The 21,644-nt window shown below is 40.2% G+C and overlaps 1 protein-coding gene across 5 annotated transcripts in view; it reads left to right on the top strand.

The window, feature by feature from the left end:
- Nucleotides 1-21,644, top strand: part of LOC143292940 (zinc finger ZZ-type and EF-hand domain-containing protein 1-like) — a 92,058-nt gene that overhangs the window by 48,116 nt on the left and 22,298 nt on the right. For 3 of the 5 annotated variants that reach the window (XM_076603645.1, XM_076603646.1, XM_076603644.1), the window contains exons 46-60: nucleotides 150-313; nucleotides 1,111-1,252; nucleotides 4,931-4,969; nucleotides 7,283-7,337; nucleotides 7,691-7,804; nucleotides 8,336-8,379; nucleotides 9,389-9,613; nucleotides 11,217-11,353; nucleotides 12,383-12,453; nucleotides 13,436-13,517; nucleotides 14,653-14,756; nucleotides 17,405-17,519; nucleotides 19,706-19,759; nucleotides 20,689-20,820; nucleotides 21,069-21,180. In XM_076603645.1, the coding sequence (XP_076459760.1) occupies nucleotides 150-313; nucleotides 1,111-1,252; nucleotides 4,931-4,969; nucleotides 7,283-7,337; nucleotides 7,691-7,804; nucleotides 8,336-8,379; nucleotides 9,389-9,613; nucleotides 11,217-11,353; nucleotides 12,383-12,453; nucleotides 13,436-13,517; nucleotides 14,653-14,756; nucleotides 17,405-17,519; nucleotides 19,706-19,759; nucleotides 20,689-20,820; nucleotides 21,069-21,180 (1,590 nt within the window). The remainder of the gene's footprint in view (nucleotides 1-149; nucleotides 314-1,110; nucleotides 1,253-4,930; nucleotides 4,970-7,282; nucleotides 7,338-7,690; nucleotides 7,805-8,335; nucleotides 8,380-9,388; nucleotides 9,614-11,216; nucleotides 11,354-12,382; nucleotides 12,454-13,435; nucleotides 13,518-14,652; nucleotides 14,757-17,404; nucleotides 17,520-19,705; nucleotides 19,760-20,688; nucleotides 20,821-21,068; nucleotides 21,181-21,644) is intronic. The other 2 variants (XM_076603649.1, XM_076603647.1) reach the window with 1 other exon arrangement.

Below are 21,644 nucleotides of genomic sequence, written 5' to 3'. Positions count from 1 at the left end.
AGGTCTGACTAGCGCGTTGGGTTATGCTGCTGTCAGACATCTGCCTAGCTAGATATGGATTTGTTTGAACGCATTGAAGCCTCCCTGAGGAACTGAAACTGTCGGTGTTTTTTTTCAGATACTCTGAAACTGATGGCGGTTTTTTTCAGACACGGTGAAGATGCGCGACATCACGGTGGGGAGCGGAGAGCGGGAGGAGGAGCTGAAGGAGTACGACCAGTGCATGAAGTGGTTTGAGGAGTGCTCCAAGGGCATGTACGGCTTCAACAGCTGGTACACACAGAAGGAGGACGCTGCCAAGGAGGAGAGACAGGTGGGGGGGAGGGCCGCTAGAGGCTGGAGGATTGCAGATAGAAACGAGAATGAAATGAAATGAAACAATGTTGGTTAACCATGGAAACAAGATAAGCAATTACCATCCATCCCTGAGGCATTGTTGAAGAAAGGAGAACAAATGAGAGAGAGAGAGAGAGAGAGAGAGACCAATAGAGGATATGAATGTTCAGGTAAAAGGATAGGACGATGAAAAAAAAGATAGAGGATTTGAGCTCAAACTTGAATGTTTTATTGATGGTAAAAGGATAAGCTGTTAGATTCTTTTCACCAGGACCTCACACACATATGCATGCATGTATGGCAAGCAGAACAAAAAGAAGTAGAAAAACGGAGAAGGGGGAAGAGGGGAGGGACAGGAGGAGGGGGAGAAAGATAGGAGTGGGGGGGAGGGAATGGTGCAGGGTAAGCAGAAAATGGGCTGATGGTTGAGAATTTCTGGATCAGACTGCAGGAAATTGATTTCTTTCCGCACATGGAATTCATTTGGAAAAGAAAAAGAGACCAAATTGTATGGGATGGATATGTCGACTGCTGTGATTGATACAGATGATTGCAAGCAGGTATGTGTATATATCTATCCATATGTATCTCTCTCTCTCTCTTTTTGCATATTAGATGTAGATGTGAAGATATATATATATATATATATATGTGTGTATATCTGTATGCATGCAGACACATGTAGTTCAGTGGGCTTAGAGCCGCAAGGTAGGTGCTGTGTAAATGTTTATTTTTAGTATTGATTATGATGATTATTATTATTTTCTCATGCAGGCTATTCAGATGTTCGTGGCCCGTTTCTGTGACCTGCTGGATGTGGAGATCTCGTGTGACGGGTGTGGCGTGACGCTGCCTGGCCGCCGCTACCGCTGCTACCAGTGTGTGGACATGGACCTCTGCACCACCTGCTACTCTGGTGGGTCCCTCGTGGAACCTCTTGGTAGTGTCCCACGTCGTGCCTCATGACATGCTCCTCTCTTTCTTACAAATCAGAACCTCTTGGTAGTGTCCCACGTTGTGCCTCATGACATGCTCCTCTCTTTCCTACAAATCAGAACCTCTTGGTAGTGTTTTCACGTTGTTCCTCATGACATGCTCCTCTCTTTCCTACAAATCAGAACCTCTTTGTAGTGTCCCACGTCGTGCCTCATGACATGCTCCTCTCTTTCCTACAAATCAGAACCTCTTTGTAGTGTCCCACGTTGTGCCTCATGACATGCTCCTCTCTTTCCTACAAATCAGAACCTCTTTGTAGTGTCCCACGTTGTGCCTCATGACATGCTCCTCTCTTTCCTACAAATCAGAACCTCTTTGTAGTGTCCCACGTTGCTCCTCTCTTTCCTACAAATCAGAACCTCTTGGTAGTGTCCCACGTCGTGCCTCATGACATGCTCCTCTCTTTCCTACATATCAGAACCTCTTTGTAGTGTCCCACGTTGCTCCTCTCTTTCCTACATATCAGAACCTCTTGGTAGTGTCCCACGTCGTGCCTTATGACATGCTCCTCTCTTTCCTACATATCAGAACCTCTTGGTAGTGTCCCATGTCGTGCGCACCACATGCTTCTTCTCTTTCTTACAAATTATTTGGATCATTGGCATGTATTCTGCTCACACAACCATGTCTGGCTCTCTTTCTCCATTTCACACACAAAATCAGTTCTGGTTCCAACATTCAACCAAAAATATACTTATTACTTTTCTTCCACTCCCTCTGCTTCTCTCTTTCTTTTTCAGTTCTCTCTTCTTCCGATTCTCTTCTTCTCCTTCAACATCTTCATCTCCATCTCCTTCACATTCTTCTTTCTCTTCTTCTAATCTCTTTCTTCTTCTTCTGCTTCCTTTTCTTCTTCTCCATTGTCTTCTTCTCTGTCTTCTTTTTCTTTTTGAACTCCTTCTCTGTCTTCTTTTCTGTCTTCTGTTATAATCTTATCTGTCTTCTTTCTCTCCTTCGTTCTCTTCTTCATGTACTTCTTTTTATCCTTCTCTCTCTTCTTCATCTTTTTTTCTCGAGTCTTCTTTTCAATCTTCTTCTCTTTCTCCTCGGTCTCAGTGTTCCCAAAAACGTACATATGTGCGTAAATGACGCACAGATTTACAACTTTGACGCACAAAATTTTTACCCTGTGCGTCAATGTGACGCACACTTTTTCCTGAAACTAACAAGCATCTTACGGCTTCCAGGAAAACCGCGAAGCACGCATCGTGGGCCTAAGCTTAGGCTAGTGCATAGCAGACGAAACTGAGAGTAGAGAGTGCTGTTGTGTGTTCATTAGTAGTGAGTATGGTTATGTGCTCATTATAAGTAGTTGACTGAAACTAACAAGCATCTTGCGGCTTCCAGGAAAACCGCGAAGCACGCATCGTGGGCCTAAGCTTAGGCTAGTGCATAGCAGACGAAACTGAGAGTAGAGAGTGCTGTTGTGTGTTCATTAGTAGTGAGTATGGTTATGTGCTCATTATAAGTAGTTGACTGTGTTTTCATTGTATTCAAGCATTTCGAATGTCCTTGTTTGGAGAAGGTGTGGGTTTCTTTTCATTTTCATTGTACAATTGTCTTCATTGATTTTTTGTATGTTTTCCTGTTGACCCTCAGAAATGTGACAATGACCCTCAAAAATTCCAGTCAAAGGGTCACAGTGACCCTCAAAAAATCAGGCCCATTGGGAACACTGGGTCTTCTTCACAGTCTTCTTCCACTTTGTTTTCCTCCTTCTTCATCTACATCTCATTCTTCTCAGTGTTCTTCTTTTCCATTTGCCAGTTCTTCTGTGTCTAGAGAATGGCTCCTTCAGACCCAGAGTTGTAAGAGAACAAGTCACACCCAAGTGGATTGTTCTGGTCTCAGTAACAGACTAATTAAATCATAATAAAACCACCACGAGAGCAATTTGTGAATCCACATAAAATTCATGCTTCAGTGTACTTTTTTTTTTTTTAGCCAGTGAACGTTCCAGTCACAAATTTATGAAAAGGAGCTGTTCAGTTAAACTAGATTTATGTAAATTGTTTTGGGGTTGTGGAAAAGACACTTTGTGAGTATGTCTATTTTCATTCATAATATAATTCTGGATTATTTTCTTTGGGGCCATTCCATTCACCACACTGCTTATGCATACATATGTTGAATAATAGTCTACTTCTGAGCAGAAGAATGTGTAAATTTTTGTAGTCAGTGTCTGCCACAATGTTAGATTTTAATCAGTTTTATAGCTTTTTTGTAGTAATGACTGATGTATTTGAGGTTAGTTTTGCTGGCATTATTCCATAAGGTGAATGCATAGTTTGTGAGAGATACAATGTGTGCATGAAAAAATAGTTTCCTTGAATGAAGATTGAGAAAATTTTTAACCCCTGTAAACTTAATATATTCTTTTGGTAATTCATTTTCCTTGATCAGCAGTATATTCAGACCATGACAGGTCATTGTCTGTTATGGCCCCTAACACTTTGTGTGATGTAACTTCTTCAGTTTTGCCCTTGGATGCATAAAGCTTCTGTCATGTGGTCACATACATACATTTAGTTTTGCCTGTGCTTAGGGACATGTGGTTCAACTCCGTCCATTTGACTAGTCCGTTTATATACTTCTGAAAATCATTTACAAGTTCGGTAGGATTATTATTATTTGACTAAAGTGAAATGTTGTCAACACACATTTCACATGTGCATTGAGTTTGTAATGGCAAGTCATTTATAAAGGTGGATCTTTGTGGTACACTTAATTTCACAGGCAGTAAATTGGACTTCTTGCAGCTGATTTCAACCAACTGATGATGGTCACTGAGAAAGGAGATAAAAAGTTTCAAAGCATTGTAATATGTGAGGTTTTTTTTAATCTAGAATGGAGTGGTTAATCATGTCAAAAGTTTCAGTGAAGTCAACAAAGAGAATACCTGTTAACACTTTGCTTATATTTGAAAGTCATCTTTCAATAATTTGTTTTATAAGAGCTGTGTGACACGGGTGGTTTTTGTAAAAAAAAAAAAAACAACAAAAAAACAAAACAAAAAACCCCAAAGAAACTGACTGGTTTTCTTGAATCAAATCAGAAATTTCTTGAGATAGTAATAAAGGTGATTTTGAACATGTCTTGTATGGAAATAGGTCTATAATTAGGGGGGTTAACTTGCTTTAATTTTGATGGGAAATGTTGTTTATCGGTACATAGATTATAGAAATAGGTAACACGGTATATATATATATATATATATATATATATATATATATATATATATATATGTGTGTGTGTGTGTGTGTGTGTGTGTGTGTTAATAGAAAGCAGTGAATAGTTCATTCTTTTTTACACCTAGGATGTGTAATTAGCCTGCAGGCATTTTTTGGTTTAGTACGCCTGTCAGCATATATAATTTTGTGTATTAGGTATAACTGTGTTTGTGTTCTAATTTTGTGTATTATGTTTGTGTTCTAATTTTGTGTATTATGTTTGTGTTCTAATTTTGTGCATCAAAACTATTATGTTTGTGTTCTAATTTTGTGTATTATGTTTGTGTTCTGATTTTGTGTATCAAAACTATTATGTTTGTGTTCTAATTTTGTGTATTTGTGTTCTGATTTTGTGTATTTGCGTTCAGGGTTCACTGGGGATGATGGAGATTTTTTCAGTGTAAATGGTATCCCCCCTCCTCCTGGAAATTGTGTGCGAGAGATTTACCCCTTTTCTGTCGCTCTCTTTGTTTCTGGCTTCATCTTTTTTTTTTCTCTCTGCCTTGCTGGTTTATGTGCAATTTTTGAATATGACTGTACATAATATGCCTATTTTTTCCCTTTTTGAATTTTTTTTTTTTATAGGTTCTGTAGGATCAATGTTGACAGATTTTCAGCTCTGATTACACACAGTGTGGCAGGCTGGGCTGTGAGCAAAAAAGATAATGATGATAATAATTATGATAGTAATAATATGAGAATGATAATAATGATAATAATACTAATAATTATAATAATAACAAAGAACAACCAGCTGGTGTTTAGACCACTCTGACATTTCTTTGTCTACCTCTGTGTTAGCCGTCTGTGTTTTTGTTTCTGTGAAAGTTTGTCTTCGTGTGTGGCCATTTTTACACTGCCATTTAAAAGCCAGAAGTACTCTGGTTTTTGACAGATGTTGTATCCTGAATATTATATTTTTTGTAAATAAACTCTGTGCATGGAGTGTTAATAAACTCTGTTAATGGAATGCAGCATCAAAGGCACCTGCAGCCTCTGTCTCTCATTTCAACGTCGCTACATTTCACTGCCGCCTTGGCCTTCATATTGGCATGGCTGTGTTTCTGCATTGCATGATGTCACTCCTTGGGTATTCCACTCTTTTTGTAACACTGTGCACATGTGTGAATGCCAAGTCATGAGATAAGGAATGAAAGGTGGAGGCAGGGGAGGGTGTTTTCAGTGTGTTGAATGTGGTACCATCCCACTCTCCTTTTATCTCTCTCTGTCTCTCTGCCCTTTCTCTTACAGTGGCACCACACAGCCACACACGCACATGCAGACACACACACACACAAAACCATGCACACACACACAAAACCTCACACACACACACACAGATCTTGCCATCTCATTCAGACGCATATCGGGTCTTACCATCTCTCTCCCTCTCTCTTTTTACACGCATGCCCCCGAAACATCCTCATACATGCACGCATACACACACACAGTTGCACACCTTAGTTATAACTTTTATTATTATTGAGAAACAATGTCAACAAAGAGATCATTACCAGCTCTGTTTTCAATAGTCTTGATGATTTCTTTACAGAGATAGAAAAGTATGAAATAAGCAAAAATGCTTCAGCTGAGGAAGATTCGGACTGATTTTCATGTGCCCATGGTTCAGGATACAGCAGAGGCATTCATGACCCTCAGGTACCAAGAGGGACCATGTTTCTACAGTGAACCGAAACTTACTAAGAGACTGTTTGTTGCAGAAATGCAAGAAAGCGACATCAGTTTTGAAGAAGTGAATGTGTCCCAGTACGAAGAAAGACAGTTTGTCTCTGTCTGTTGTGAAAATACTTCAGTGTTGTGTTAGGATTGGTTGAGAGTGTTTTGGCTGACTGTGCAGAGCATTGTAGGCAAAGTAGTCTTTATTAGTCCAAAACTACACTTTGGCACACCTCAAATGGCACTGAGCCCTGACTGTGGATGGGGAGGGTTTAAACGGGGGAATGGTGAGGATTGAGCCCCTGCCTTCCTGTGCCAAGCCCTTGACACTGTGGATAAGAAATCATTGCCTTGATTGCAGAATAAGGCTATGAGCCCTTGAACTCATTTTGATTTTACACAACAGCAGCTGAATTCACTGCTTTGTTATGATACACGTTTTACGAATCGACATGAATAGTGATATGGATGGAAACGAAGGCCAAGCTTTACTTTAGCAATTGATCAAGAGTGATTAACTCTCTCCATACGAATGGCGAAAGAGACGACGTTGACAGTGTTTCCCCCCAATTACCACCATCAAAATATTGCAAGCGGAAGGCTCTTATACTGAAGACGTGAATGTTGACAAAGAATACCACAATTCTGACGACGGAAGCTAAAGGTTGGGTCATTGAGATACCCACTGGACATCCGAGGGGTCTGTGTAGAGGAGAAGAGAGGACTGGCCGTACTGAGTGAGTTAAATCCATGATCGAGGGGGGAAAGTGTCAGAATGGTTAAGTGGCTTATCTGCCAATACGTTGTCCACGAGGGTCTGGGTTTGAATCTCAGTCTCGCTCTTTCTTCCAAGTTTGACTTGAAAATCAAACTGAGTGTCTAGTCTACTCTGATATATATATATATATATATATATATATATATATGTGTGTGTGTGTGTGTGTGTGTATGTATGTATGCATGTTGTTTTATGCTGCTGGTCAGGCATCAGCCTAGCAGATGTGTTGTGGCATGTTGTGTTCTGAAAGAGTTCCTGTTGACAGGTGGAGTGAAGCCAGAGGGCGAGCATCACGACGACCATGACTTTGTTCACTTGCTGTAAGTGTGTGTGTGTGTGTGTGTGTGTGTGTGTGTGCTTGCCTTCACTCTGTCCTCTTGTGAGACCTGTCTTCATCACTCTTTTTCTTTTTTTTTACACTGTCTGCTTGATGTACACCTCCTTCGTGTGTGTAATTGTGTTTGTTGTGGGAGCTGGTGTGTGTGTATATGTATGTATGGGTGGTGTGTGTGTATGTGTGTGTGTGTGTGTGTGTGCATGCAAGTTGTGGGAGCTGGTGTGTGTGTGTGTGTGCGCGCGTGTGCGTGCAAGTTTTGGGAGTTGGTGTGTGTGTGTGTGTGTGTGTGTGTTGTGAGACTGCTTGAGAGTACACTTTCTATGCATGTGTGTGCAGGTACAAGTGCAACAAGTGTCAGGCTTTCATCGTGGGCACTCGCATCCACTGCAATGACTGTGAGGACTTTGACCTCTGTCTTGGCTGTCACACCAGAGCCAAGTTCCCCTCAGGGTGTGTGTGTGTGTGTGTGTGTGACTGTTAGTGTGTGTGTGTGTGTGTGTGTTTATGTGTGTGTGACTGTGTTAGTGTGTAAGTGTGTATGTGTGATGTGTGCGTGGTTTTTTTTTTATGTGTATGATGTGTGTGTGTGTGGGTGTGTGTGTGTAGAAATGTTGTGCATGCTTTTATGCTTTTGTTTCTGTATGTACATACAAGGGTCTGTGAATAAATCTATAGTATTTGGATATTTTAAACTTAGTTTTAATTACACATAGTTTTGGCAGTATTTGTTGAATATCAAATTCAAAGAATATATTTCTTCCTAAATGTACTCGCAGCATGCTTTTTATTTGATACTGCTGTTTTTGCATGGGAATGTTTTTAATATGTTAAGCATTCTTTGTTTCTTTGGTGGATCAGTTAGAAAAATAATATCAACCCCTTTTAGTTGGTAAGAAGCATAACGTGCATCACCTGAATGGACAAGTTTTCATTCTTTATCATCAGCCAGAATGTGTTGTAATGTTTAATTTTATCTTGCAGACACCTGGCTAGTCATGATGTGACTGAGATCCCCATGGTTAAACGTGAGTCAACACTCTGTGTGTGTGTGAGAGAGAGAGAGAGAGAGAGAGAGAGTGACTTTGTGTGCGTTTGTGTGTGTGTGTGTGGGGGGGGGGGGGGGGGAGAGAGAGAGACCTTATGTGCGTTTGTGTGTGTGTGTGTGTGTGAGAGAGAGAGAGAGAGAGTGACCTTGTGTGCGTTTGTGTGTGTGTGTGTGGGAGAGAGAGAGAGAGAGAGACCTTGTGTGTAAGTACATGCATGTGCATGTTCATGTGTGTGCTTGTGAGCTTTTGAGCCCACACCCCGAAAATAGAACATGGTTGCCTACAGCATATGGTGAAGTAAAAACGATAATGCACATTAAAGACCACTTTAAAAAGATAAGTGAAAATGTGTTGGCAGCCCATGGATACAGAGGAAGATGAAGAAGTTGAGAGTTCAGTTGAAAAAGTCTCTGAAAACACACCTCTTCCTTTCTGCCTACTATCTCATTGACTTATATGTCTCTTGAATTTCTGCTCTGTGTGTGTGTGGGTGGATGGGAATATGTGTGTGTGTGTGTAGTAGTAGTATTTGTGTGTGTGAGAGTTCCTTTTTGTATTTGTGTATGGTATGTCACACTTGAATGCATATACATTTATGTATGTATAACTTTTATTGTAAATGCCACAAGCTGTCTGTCTGGAATGTGTGAGTGTCACTCTCAGCATCATTATTATTATCAATAATGATAATATTATTAAGAAGATGACGACGCTGGTGTGAGTGTCATTCTGCAGCATTATCATTATTGATAATGATAATATTATTAAGAAGATGATGGTGTGAATGTCACTCTGCAGCATTATCATTATTGTTTTTGGTAATGATAATATTACTAAGAAGACGCTGGTGTGAGTGTCAGTCTGCAGCATTATCATTATTGATAATGATGATGATATTATTAAGAAGACAATGACGATGCTGAAATTTTTCAAAAAACAAAACAAAAACAAAAAAAACCCACCAAAAATGTTGATGGCGTGGTTTCAGTGCGCAACTCGCAGACAAACGACTCGCTGATCAAGGCGTACATCCACCAGCACATCTGGCTGCTGTTCACCTCGCTGTCGCTGGGGCTGAGCGACATTGTCTACAACACCAACAACTGCGCCCAGTACATGGACGCTGGCTATGTGCGGCTGGCGGCCGAGCTGCACCACCGGTGTATCACCATTGTGGCCCACTGTCTGGAGACTGTGCCTCAAGACGCTGACGGTGAGCTGTTTTTGTTGTCACCGTTGCAGTTATTGACGCTTTCATAGTGCCTGTCTTTGGTCATTGACCATACTCTTTTGTAAACAAAGTGAGTCTATGTTTTAACCCGGTGTTCAGTTGTCTGTGTGTGTGTGTGTCTGTGTGTCCGTGGTAAACTCTAACATTGACATTTTCTTTGCAAATACTTTGTCAGTTGACACCAAATTAGGCATAAAAATAAGAAAAGTTCAGTTCTTTCCAGTCATCTTGTTTAAAAAAATATTGCGCCTCTGGGATGGGCACAAAAAAATAAAGAATGAAGCCTAATTATATGCAAACTGCATTTACTGTTATATTTATATTTTTTGTATTCTCTAAACTTGGCACTTTGATCTGATATTCTGGCCCAACAACAAGAACAGTCATTATTATCATTTTCTGTTCAAACAGGAACTTCTTTTGCTCAGCATGGAAGTTTTTATTTATTTTGCAAACGTTTTGGTGCAGATAGTAAAAAAGGGAAATTACTCTGTAATTAATGCTAGGGGACTTAATTTACTTTAAACTGATCTTTCTCATCTTAAACATTACATTTTGAAATTATACTCAATACATAAAAAGCTTGGATTTTTTTTTAAGTGTATCACAAGTGAATCTTGAAGGCCTTGCCTCTCTTGTTGTTGTTGCAGCTATTGATGTTTTCATAGCGCCTGTATTTGGTCATTGACCATACTCTTTTAAGTGCTGTTATTTTTATTATTATTATTATTATCGACACTGGTGGTGGAGCTGCACCATGGCTGTATCACCATCCTGGCCCACTGTCCCAGACCACCACTCAAGGTCTAGTGGGGAGGGGTGAGGGGGAGGGGGGGAGTGAAAATCCTTGTCCAGTGTGGGACTCTAACCAGGTCACCTCTCTACATAATAGTAATATGATGATAAAGATGTTGATAATGATAATTATACTCAATGTTACAGATGTCAGTACAATAGTATCAGCAGTATTGAAACGGGGACACCAGAGTACACATTTTACAATGTCACCTTTATATAAGCACAGGTGACAGAAAATACTGTAATCCTTTTTACATTTTTACTGAATTTAGTCTCTGTTAGTCTTTGTTTTAAAAAGTCTTTTTTTGTTTGGGTGGATGGATACACTTTGAAGGTGTGCACTGGAGGCTGTGACTTGTACTTTGATAGAAAGTGGTCCACTCCTTCTCAGTGGCATTATGCCACTTACTTTGAGTCCTCTTATACAACCAGTCCTGGGTTTGTCTGTCACAGTCTTAGTGCTGGCAATCCATAGGGAACTATTAGTGTTTGGAGACCACACACAAGACGAGACCCTGCACTGCCGCTGTGTCACTTTTGTGGTGTTAAGTAGTACCTGTTCGGATCAGACATACACACCTACTAAGCCTCATACAATTGCTTAGTAGTGCCCCCACCCCCCAGATTGGAGACCACCACCACATCCCTCCAGTGACAATCCCCCATGAATCTGCTGACACTAAAGACCTTTGGCAGGACTCGGCACAAACAAATGTGGTTCATCCTTCAGAGAAAGTACAGCCCTCGTTTCCAAAGTCTGTATTTTTGTACTGATTCTGTGTTCCAGATGTGATTGTTGACGGGACTCCCAACCTGCGAATGAGCACGCTGCCAATTGAGACAAGGCAGGATGAGGCTTTTGCCACTCACTCACAGGAGAGGATCATGGGACTGCTGGGCGCAATGATACCACCCAGAGACAAAGTGAGAGAGAGAGAGAGAAATGTTGGCATTTTTGTTGTTGCTCAAGTCAGGGACGCATAAATATGCGTTTCTTTTAACATGAAAAGAATGCACAGTTTGTTCACTTAACTGGTAACTGAGACACTTGAAAAATTTCTAGAATGAACAAGAAAGAAAAAGAGTGAAAATCCTCAGTGGGAGCTTCAGACTGACACAAGGTTCAACTGCTCAATAAATTAGTTGTTTCTCTTGGTCTTTTTTTTTTTTTAAGCCCAGAAACCAAGATGACTTTAACTAGATGTGCGTGCCTTAGTATGTGTGTAGCAATGCAGATTTGATAAATGTGTAGCACTAAAGAGACCTAAAGGTAGTCAAGGGCACCATGGAATTATGGTAAGTCAAACGGACCCTCCGTACATGGGGTTTTAAACCCAAGGACACTTGTTTCTTAGTAGGGCACATTACTGCTAAGCCATTGCTTCACTTTATATTTCCAAGTATCTGGTTTAGAATATTCATCGTAGGCACCAGAAAGTGGATTATAAATGTGTGGTGTGTGTTGCATTGCTTTGATATATGCCTCTTGGTTTCCAAGCATTTTCACTGCAGACCTTGGTTTTGGAAATCTACCACATAATATCAGACACTGTTCCGCTGTTAAATCTTTGAAATCTAATACTCAAATGTATTTGTTCAAACGATATATTCAACTTAAGATCTTTATCCCCCCTCACCTGACTGTGTGTGTGTGTGTGTGTGTGTGTGTGTGTGTGTGTGGATGTATGTGTGTGGGGTTGGGGTGAGGTGGAAGAGGTGAATGAGGTGTGAGTGTTGTTAAACTGTTTATAAAACAGAATTTATTGTGAGTTTGTATACTGACAATATTTTTAGTATCACATTTGCGAATCATATTCATACCACATGTGTAGTTAAATGCGCTTAGAGTAGAGCGGCAGGGTAAATGATATAAAATGGACATTTTTGTTATTGTTATGATAATTGTTTGCCACTTATATATTATTACAACAAAACATGGATTGTTGATGGCAGGAATCAGGCCTGGAAAGCTCCTTTGTGTTCACAGACGAAACCTTCATTAACCTGCTGTTCAAGGTGTCCAAGTGAGTTTTGAATGTGTACCTCACTTTCTTCATTTGTTCACTTTGAATATGAGGTCTCTAAAGCCAGTGTGGTTGAGTTGGTCAGTGTTGGAAAGTCCAGAGTAATGCAGGAGTTCAGTTTGAATGTGGATTAAACATTTTTTTTTTTCCTGCATCAACTTTGATTGTTGGTACGATTTGCACTGTGTCTGCATTTTGCTAGACCAGCATGATGCTTTCTTTAGTGGATGAAATTGATGCTTCAGCGTCGTCTTTTTCTCATTAAAGCTCAGTTTGGAAATTAGCGCATAGAGACCTAATAATTTGGAAATGAGTACTCTAAGGCCAACATTTTAAAGTTCTGAGACCCAGCATTTTGGAAATAAGCACTTCGAGACCAGCATTTTGGGAATTAGCACTCATTTTCGAAATAGGCGCAGACAGTGTTTTGGAAATTAATGCTTTGAGACCAACATTTGGGAAGTTAGTTTTCATTTTGGAAGTAAGCGCACTGAGACACAACAGTTTGGAAATTAGTGCTCTGAGACCTAACATTTGGAAACCAACACTTTGAGACCAGCCAGTCAGGAAATTAGTGCTTTGAGACAAAACATTTTGGAGTTTAATGCTTTGATACCCAACATTTTGGAGATAAGTTCTCTGAGATCAAGCATTTTGGAATTTAGCACTTTGAGACCAGCATTTTTATGAATAAGCATTGTGAGACCCAACACTTTTTAAATCTGCGCTTTGATTCCCAATATATGTGAAATAAGTGCTTTGAGACCCAACATTTTGGAAATCAGGGCTTTGAGACCCAACGTTTTAGAAATTAGCGCTTTGATACCCAACATTTTGGAAGTAGCACTTTGAGACCCAAAAGTTGGAAATTAGCACTTTATGACCACCATGGTCTTTGAAAATTAACTGGTGCGGTAAAAAAGCAGCCTATGTACGCTGACTGCTATATCGGTAATGTGCATGGCAGTGTGCGTTCTTGCAGAGGAGACAGTGGCCATGACAGCAACTGTCAGCATCTGGCCATGGGTCTGCTGGCGAGAGTCCTGTCCACCTCCGACACCAAGGTAAACAAATCACTGGATCACCCCCAACCCCACCACCCCTGGCCCCCCTCCTACCACCCTCATTAACTCCTTCCATCCCACAACCACATGCCTGCTACATCTCCCCTGTAGCAGCTTCTTCTTCTTCTTCTGCGTTCACTCGTCTGCACACGAGTGGGCTTTTACGTGTATGACTGTTTTTACCCCGCCATGTAGGCAGCCATACTCCATTTTCGGGGGTGTGCATGCTGGGTATGTTCTTGTTTCCATAACCCACCGAACGCTGACATGGATAACAGGATCTTTAACGTGCGTATTTGATCTTCTGCTTGCATATACACACGAAGGGGGTTCAGGCACTAGCAGGTCTGCACATATGTTGACCTGGGAGATCGTAAAAATCTCCACCCTTTACCCACCAGGCGCCGTCACCGTGATTTGAACCCGGGACCCTCAGATTGACAGTCCAATGCTTTAACCACTCGGCTATTGCGCCCGTCTCCCCTGTAGCAGCAATGCATGGGACCACAATGGTTCTCTAAAACGGCTGTAACTTATTCTGAAACGCAGCATCACCAAGTTTTTGGGAACGGTTTGAAATTGGATCTTGACTTTCATCAGTGAAACTGCCACTGTTTTCTTAGTCAGTGATGTCATGATTCATAAACACCTTGGCTACCTCTTCTTCAGGCAGTCTTCTTTCCATTCTGTGTTGATGATGATGACATTTTGGAAAAAAGAACTTGGCGCATATCTGTGGAGTATTGTTGATTTGACTGGTTGAACAAAGCTTCGTTTTACCAATTTTGGAATGTGTAAATGGTTCAGCTTAGAATGCCAGCTGTACCAAGCAAGAACAAACTAAACTCAGATTGTGTGTTGGAACAAGAATACTCATACCTGGTTTACAGGGGAGGTAATAATGGTACAAGTTAATTTATACCTGGGGTAGAATGAGTTAAAAGTTAAGATTACAGGTCCCACAGCCTTTTACAGCCATACTCATACTGTGTCAAGCTCAAGATGTCGAGAGTATCTACCAATACAAAAAAAACAACAACAAACAACCAGCGAAACACCTTGCCAGTTTTAGGTGAAAAGAAAGCTCAGTGACCGCAGAGAGCTTGGAATGTGACTGGTGTTTTGACGTGTGCAGATGGTTGGCGGAGACGGGGAAAAGGAGACGGTCAAAGGGACTCTTGCTGCTGGGCAGGAGACCATCTCTCACTTCTTCAAGGCCGGGGCTGATGCCATTGATTCGTAAGTTCTTCTAAAGGTTAAAAGTCCCATAGACTTTAACGGCTATCCGGGCAGTGAATTCATGTTCATTGTGTCTGGGGCTCAGCCATAGCCAGGCAGGGCCTGGTCCTTTCCTTTCTCTGCATTTAACCCCCCCCCCCCCCCCCCGCCCTCCCCACCCCCGCCTCCCCTTCCCAGCCAAAGTCAGGTACCCATTCATACCTTGGTGGAGTGTGGAAAATTGGAGTAAAGTGTCTTTCCCAGGGACGTAACACCATGGTGAAATTGGGCCTCGAACCCTGATCACCGGTAAACACTGGATCAGAAGTCCAGTGCTTTACTGATCCCACCATACCACCTCTAAGTCTTATACAGTATCAGTTTCCTGACTCCCTCTTTTATGCTCATTGATGGTTTTGAAATTGTCAGAAGAATCATTGTTTAAAATGAGCATAGAAAAGTGTGCTGAGTATGTCTCTGTCTCAGAAACAACTGTTTTTACCCTGATATTTAGGAAGCTATATTCTTAGGATGTTTGCATGCTGTGTATATTGATGTTTCTATAACAGTATAAGCTATAAAATGCTGACATGGATTACAGGATCTTTTATGTGTCTGTTTGATACGCATGTTCCAAGGCCTGACCAGTATGCTGGTGTTCATGTGAAGGTCCAGCATCTGCTCCTTTTTTCTGTACTTTTTCTAAATACAGCACATGTATTGTAGCATATATGGATCAGTCTGCTTGCTTTGACACCTCCTTCAAACTGAATCTGAAACTGCTCATGTAAACACTTGGAGTGGCAAAGGACACAAGCAGATTGGCAAACATGTTATAATAATATTTTATTTTATTTATTATTATTATTATTATTATTATTATTATTAATTTTTTTTTTAAATTAAATTTTTTATATTTTTATTTAAATTAAATTTTTTATATTTTTATATACTGCTATAATACAAGCATAAGCAAGCTCTAAGCGCTTTACAATCCAATACCTAAAGTGAAACAAGAAAGCATATAAAAATTAGCAGAAACATAAAACTGAATCATTAATATTATAAAAACACAATGCGTAAAACTCACAAAGTAACATACTATCAATACTACAACTGTTACACTCCAACACTCAGGCCAGGGAGGTTTGAAAAAATCTTCACTCTTTCAGGGTTTAGCTTTGGAGTAGGTCATTGATGCATACAAGTTTGAAATAAGCCAACGATGAAGCAGCCAGTAGATCACTTGACTTCTAAGACTTTTCAGAAAAGCAAGTCGGTCAGACCAGAAGGCCTTTCGTAGGTCTCTCTCAATCTGCTGCAAAATAATTGTGACTGCAGTTTTAACCCCACACCCCAACCCCCTCCGATCATTACTGGTGTTCCTTTCCAGTCCAGTGCCAAGCGGACAAACATTGCAAATAGTCAACAGCCTCAGAACATGCACCGAAAACCAGCTATGATGCTTACACAAAGCCATCATCACTTGAATGTTGTGAATTGCAGTGGAACACAGTGCCATTGTGTGTTTGTGTGTGTGTGTGTGTGTGTGTGTGTGTTTGCTAAAGGTCATGTGTGCATGTGTGACAAAGAGAAAGATCACCGCTTTTCAGCTCAGTTAATATGATAGCTAACATCTGGCTCAGAGCATGTATGTTGATCTTTGCACGCTTGTCAGCACAGGGGTACAAACTCAGTTCAAGTCACACACACATACGCACACACACACACACATTGTCACTTAGACACACATAAATGCTGATGGATGAAGTGGCATCTGTCCTTGAGGGCTCCTTCATCACAGGAAACAGATCAACTCACACAATGGTCTTTCATGAAGAAGGATTTCCTGAAAACATAATGGCCCACTCTGTTCTGTAACAGTATCTGATTCTTGACATCTGGCATGTAAGCTGGAACAGGAAACTTCTCCTTTGCAGCAGTCAAGAACTTAACACGAACAGTAGCAATAACAATGAGAATGACTAACACACACACACATAAATGCTCACTCATTTTACGTACAAGAGAGTGTGGTAAACAACGTACAAATGAAAATACACATTGTTTGATGGGGAAGGGGGCGCAGAGGAGTGCCGATGGAGTCAGAAAGAAAAAGGGAATTTTTTCTGACCCATTAATTTTGAAAATGACCTGTTGGTTTTCCCAGTGTATGTGTCCATTGTTTTGTAACTGCTGGGATCTGCATGTGATGCATATCGGGCACAAACATTTTACATCTAGCTCCATGAAGATTTGTTCCGGGAGGTCTCCCTCAACACCATTTTCCAGTCCCTGTGTGAAATCAATGTTTTTTTTGTTTGTTTTTTAAAAATTAATTTGAATGTAAACATGGTCATAAATATATATGTTATTGATGTGATCTTTTTTTTACACTGTTTCAATATCGTTTTACACTGTTTCAATATTAACTTGGTTTGAGTTTAATGTGGATTGAGTGAGATGCGAGTGAATATGTTCTTTAAACATTGTTTTAATGAACCCTGTAGCATTATTTTGTGTTCTTTGACTGGTTTTGAGAAGTGACAGGTGATCAGCCTTGAAATGGCCTGTTGTGGTGGTTGGCTGGTGTATAAGCAACATTATTTGATTTAATTTGATTTGACTTTGCCTTCTGGTGACGGGGAGAGTGACTGTGTGTGCCACAGAAACGTGGAGTGGTCCAGTTCTGTGGCTCGCCTGTTGGGGACGTTGTGCAAGTCTTCGGTGTGGTGCCCTGCCGTCCATTCCCACATCACCGCTTCCATCGACAGCCTGAGAAAGGTTGGTGGACCAGACGATGAGTAATGATGATGATAATAATGATAGCATGTTTATGTAGAGCTTTAAAACCTCAAAGTGCTGAACAGTAACATATCAGGTACAGATTACTCGATAATACATGCACACACACACATGCACGGATGATGCACACCTGCACTCATACCAGTGCACACACAAACAGGCATAGATAGATACACTAGCACTCACAAACATGCTTAGAAGAAATGGATGTGGATCCATAGAATACAGACATGGAGCACAGTGTCTTAATTATGTGGAGACTGTTTGAAAAGGACTGTTTTTAGATTTGTTTTAGAAGTTGTGAGTGAAAAACAGTGACTGTATGAAAAAGGCGGCAACTTCCTGGTTTGTACAGCTGAAGAGGCGAAAACTCTCCCGCAGTGTTTTTCTGTTGAATTTGGGAACGCAAAAGATTCTATCATCAGCAGAAGAACAGAAAGACCTTGAAGGGACATAATTGTTATGCGCATTGTTCGATGCTTCTATCTTAAGATTTAAGTTTGTAAATGGTGATTGTGCTGACCTTTATTAGAATGATAATCTAATCTGTTGAAATTGTATAGAAGACAATAGAATGGATGTTGTGTTGATCTTCTTGTTTTACAAGGAAAATTCTTTGTATTAAAGATGAAGAAAAAAAAAGACCAAATTTTCTTGATTGAACTAAAGAACAGATATAAAGTAGAAAAATATACCCACGAATTGACCATGCAAAATCAGTATTTCACTACACATACTTTACCGTGACCCACTAGTGCAGACTCCAGCAGGGAGTATGATTCCTGTCCTGTGCAAACTACTATCTGCCTATGCGGAGAAAACAAGGTATTTTGAATTGAGATGGCTCCTATACATAAACATGATAGAAAGCTGAGTAGAATCAGACTTGATTCACAACGCCTCAGATGCAAGAAGGCGATCTTCTGTAACAAGAAGGCAGTCTTCAGAAAACCCTATTTTGTTATGTTTATTTTGCTGTTTACTTTGTTGATTGTTTTTCTCTTTCACTCAGCTTTTCTTTTTGACCTTTGTCTTAACGTGTTGTCAGCATACATCTTGAGTGTTTTTCTATTACGATATTAAAATAAGACTGTACAGACATGCCAATGAAGGTATTTCCTTAGCTGTTCATTTTAGAGGAATGCTCTTGGTTTGCTATTTGCGTGTTGTTTTGTTTTCATCGTTTCTTATTTGTGTGTTTTTTTGGGTTTTTTTTTCTTTTCTCTCCATTTGTTTGTCTGCGTTTCTCATTTGCTGTTGTTGTCATTTTCATTTTTCACTTCATCTTTCATTTCAATCAATCGACCACAATGTAGAAAAAAAAAGAAAAAAAAAAGAAAAAAAAGAAGAAACAATGCTGATGACAATGGTGGTGACTGCCATAATGATAATGTTAAATCAGAATGGTTTAACTCATTGTTTCCTTTAACTCTTTCACTGTCATAGGTGGCCTTAGTATACTAGACAGTGCACCAACATAGGCGACTTTAGTTGACATCCAGGGCTCATGTTAAAAGGACCATTTCTCACATGGTAGCAAAGCTTAATAGCTGCAGCGAGTTTCCTGCCAATGGAACAATGACTAATCTTTGCCCCCTGACCCAGTTTGAAGTGAAAAAGTCCATTGTGTTGCTTTGATATTAACCGAAGCCTGTGACTGAGGGCATCATATCTAGAATATTTGGCGCCGGGGAACGTTTATTCCCATTGCAGCTCTATGCTCCACAAGGAGTTGAGAGGCATAAGTCAAAGCAAGTGAAGTGTTTTTCACACAAAAACTTGGTGGTGAGAGAGTTAAAGTACATAATATTCTAAGGGGTGAGTGTGAAATGTGCATTTTGGGCAGTGACAAAAGAAATTATCTGCTGTATGTAACCTATGTATGTCATATCTGTCCTGTCTCATATTGTAACATTTAAATAAAAATGTTTAATAAAACTAAAATCATCTTTCACACCTTGGACATATGGTTGCAGTCCTGACAAAATGCACAGATACCCCAAGTCCTGTTGTTAATTTTACAATCTGTTGATGTTTTTATGTTCTTCTCACTGTTTTATTTATTCCTGTTATTTGACACATGAGTGATGTGTGTGTGTGCATGTGTGTGTGTGTGTGCGTGTGCGTGTGCATGTGTGTGTGTGCGTGTGTGTATGTGTGTGCAGAAAGCTAACCGCTCGTCCCTGTTCTCCCTCTTCGTGATGGCTGGCTTCCCAGAGGTCAGTGGTTTGGGCTGAATAGACACATGTTTTATGTGAAGGAAGATGTACATCTGTAAGAGATAACATTTGTAAGATACACATTTGTAAGTTGAATAAGGTGGAGTGTGAAAGAATATAATGTTTGTAAGTTGAAGGCAGATGGTGAAAGAAGATGTTTGTAAGTTGACTGAAAATACATATTTGTAAGGTCAATGAAGATTTATGTTTGTAAGGCGAATGAAGATACACATATGTAATGTGAATAAAGAGAAGTGTTTTTAAGGTGACTGAAGATTCTTGTTTGTAACGTGAATAAAGATAAACGTTTGTAAAATGAATGAAGTTGCATGCTTGTAATATGGATATAGACACACGTTTGTAAGGTGAATGAAGATAAACGTTTATAGGATTTATATTTCTAAAGTGGATGAGTATTTTTTAAGGCAAATGAAGATATGTGTTTGTGAAATGAAAGAAGATTCACATTTTAAGGTGAATGAAATACATATATTTTAAGATGAATGAAGATGATACATGCATATGAAATGAAAGATATATGTTTGTTGTAAGGTGAATATTATCTGTCCTCTGAACTCTTACTTGTTGACACCCTCCCTGTGGAACACTGACGAGTCACTTGAACAATGGTATCAAAAAACTCCTTGAATAATGAATAACGAATGATATGACTTGCGTGAAATGATCCTATCAGTGTTTATGTAGACTCCTTAAAGAATATTGTACTGTGTAATGCTTCACTAGTTTTTGAAGCTATCTGATTTGGTGTTTTTGTGATTTTGATGACTTTATGTGGAATTGGATTACATGCGTTTTTTGTTTTTTTTCTTGAGAAATATAACTCGCTGCAAGGGAAAAGCAACAACAAAAAAACAAAAAACACAAAAACCCCATTGGTATGAAATGATGGTGGGTTGTGCCTACTACAGGTTCTGTCAGTGGGTACCCTGGTTCAGTACTGCCACACGTCGCTGGAGACCAAGAAGGGTGTGGTCATTAAGCACTTCACCGACAAACACCAGTGTCTGGTGGTCGACCTGCACTCCCGCAAGAGATACACTGTGAGTGTGTGTGTGTGTGAGTGTGTGTGTGTCTGTGTGTGGGGTGATGAACATATCAGTGTGTGGACATCCCTGCACATGCATGGTGTAATCCGTGTGTGTGATCAATATGTGACCAGAGTGTGTGATCAGTGTGGTGTTAGTGTATGTGATTAATGTAATCTGTGTGTGATTTAAGTGTTGTTAGTGTGTGTGATTAATATGTAATCTGTGTGTGATCAGAGTGTGGTGTGTGTGTGTGTGTGCAGGTGAAGGACCAGGATGTGTCGTGTCAGAACGAGGTGATGGAGCTGTGGGACGACAGTCACATGGCCGAGTTCACTGCCCTCATCATGGACACTGTGGCCAAGATCAGAGCCAGTAAGTCTGTCTGATGGAGCTTGTAACATGGACAGATGTTTGTTTGTTACAGCTGGGCAAGTAAGACTGACTGATGTGTGTTTGGCAAAGTACTAGCCAGTAAGTTGTGACTGACGTATGTTTGTTTGGCAAAGTACTAGCCAGTAGGTCGTGACTGACGTTTGTTTAGCAATGTACTAGTCAGAAAGTCTGATTGACGTTTTGTTTGTTTGGTCAAACTGAGCCAGTAAGACTGACTGATGTTTGTTTTTTTGGCACAACTGAGCCAGTAATACTGACTGATGTATGTTCGTTTGTCTGGCAAAGCTTGTAAGTCTGACTGATGTTTGTTTGGCATAATATGAACCAGTAAGACTGATGTTTCTGTTTGGGGCAAATACAAGCCAGTAAGGCTGACTGATGTTTATTGATTTTGTACAAGTGAGACTGAAATTTGTTTGGCACTGAATTTGTTTGGCACGACT

Source organism: Babylonia areolata, chromosome 18 (assembly GCF_041734735.1).
Source record: "Babylonia areolata isolate BAREFJ2019XMU chromosome 18, ASM4173473v1, whole genome shotgun sequence".
NCBI classification, from domain to species: Eukaryota; Metazoa; Mollusca; class Gastropoda; order Neogastropoda; family Buccinidae; genus Babylonia; species Babylonia areolata.
The sequence above is the reverse complement of the archived record's forward strand: the minus strand, read 5'-3'. Positions and strand labels throughout refer to the sequence as shown.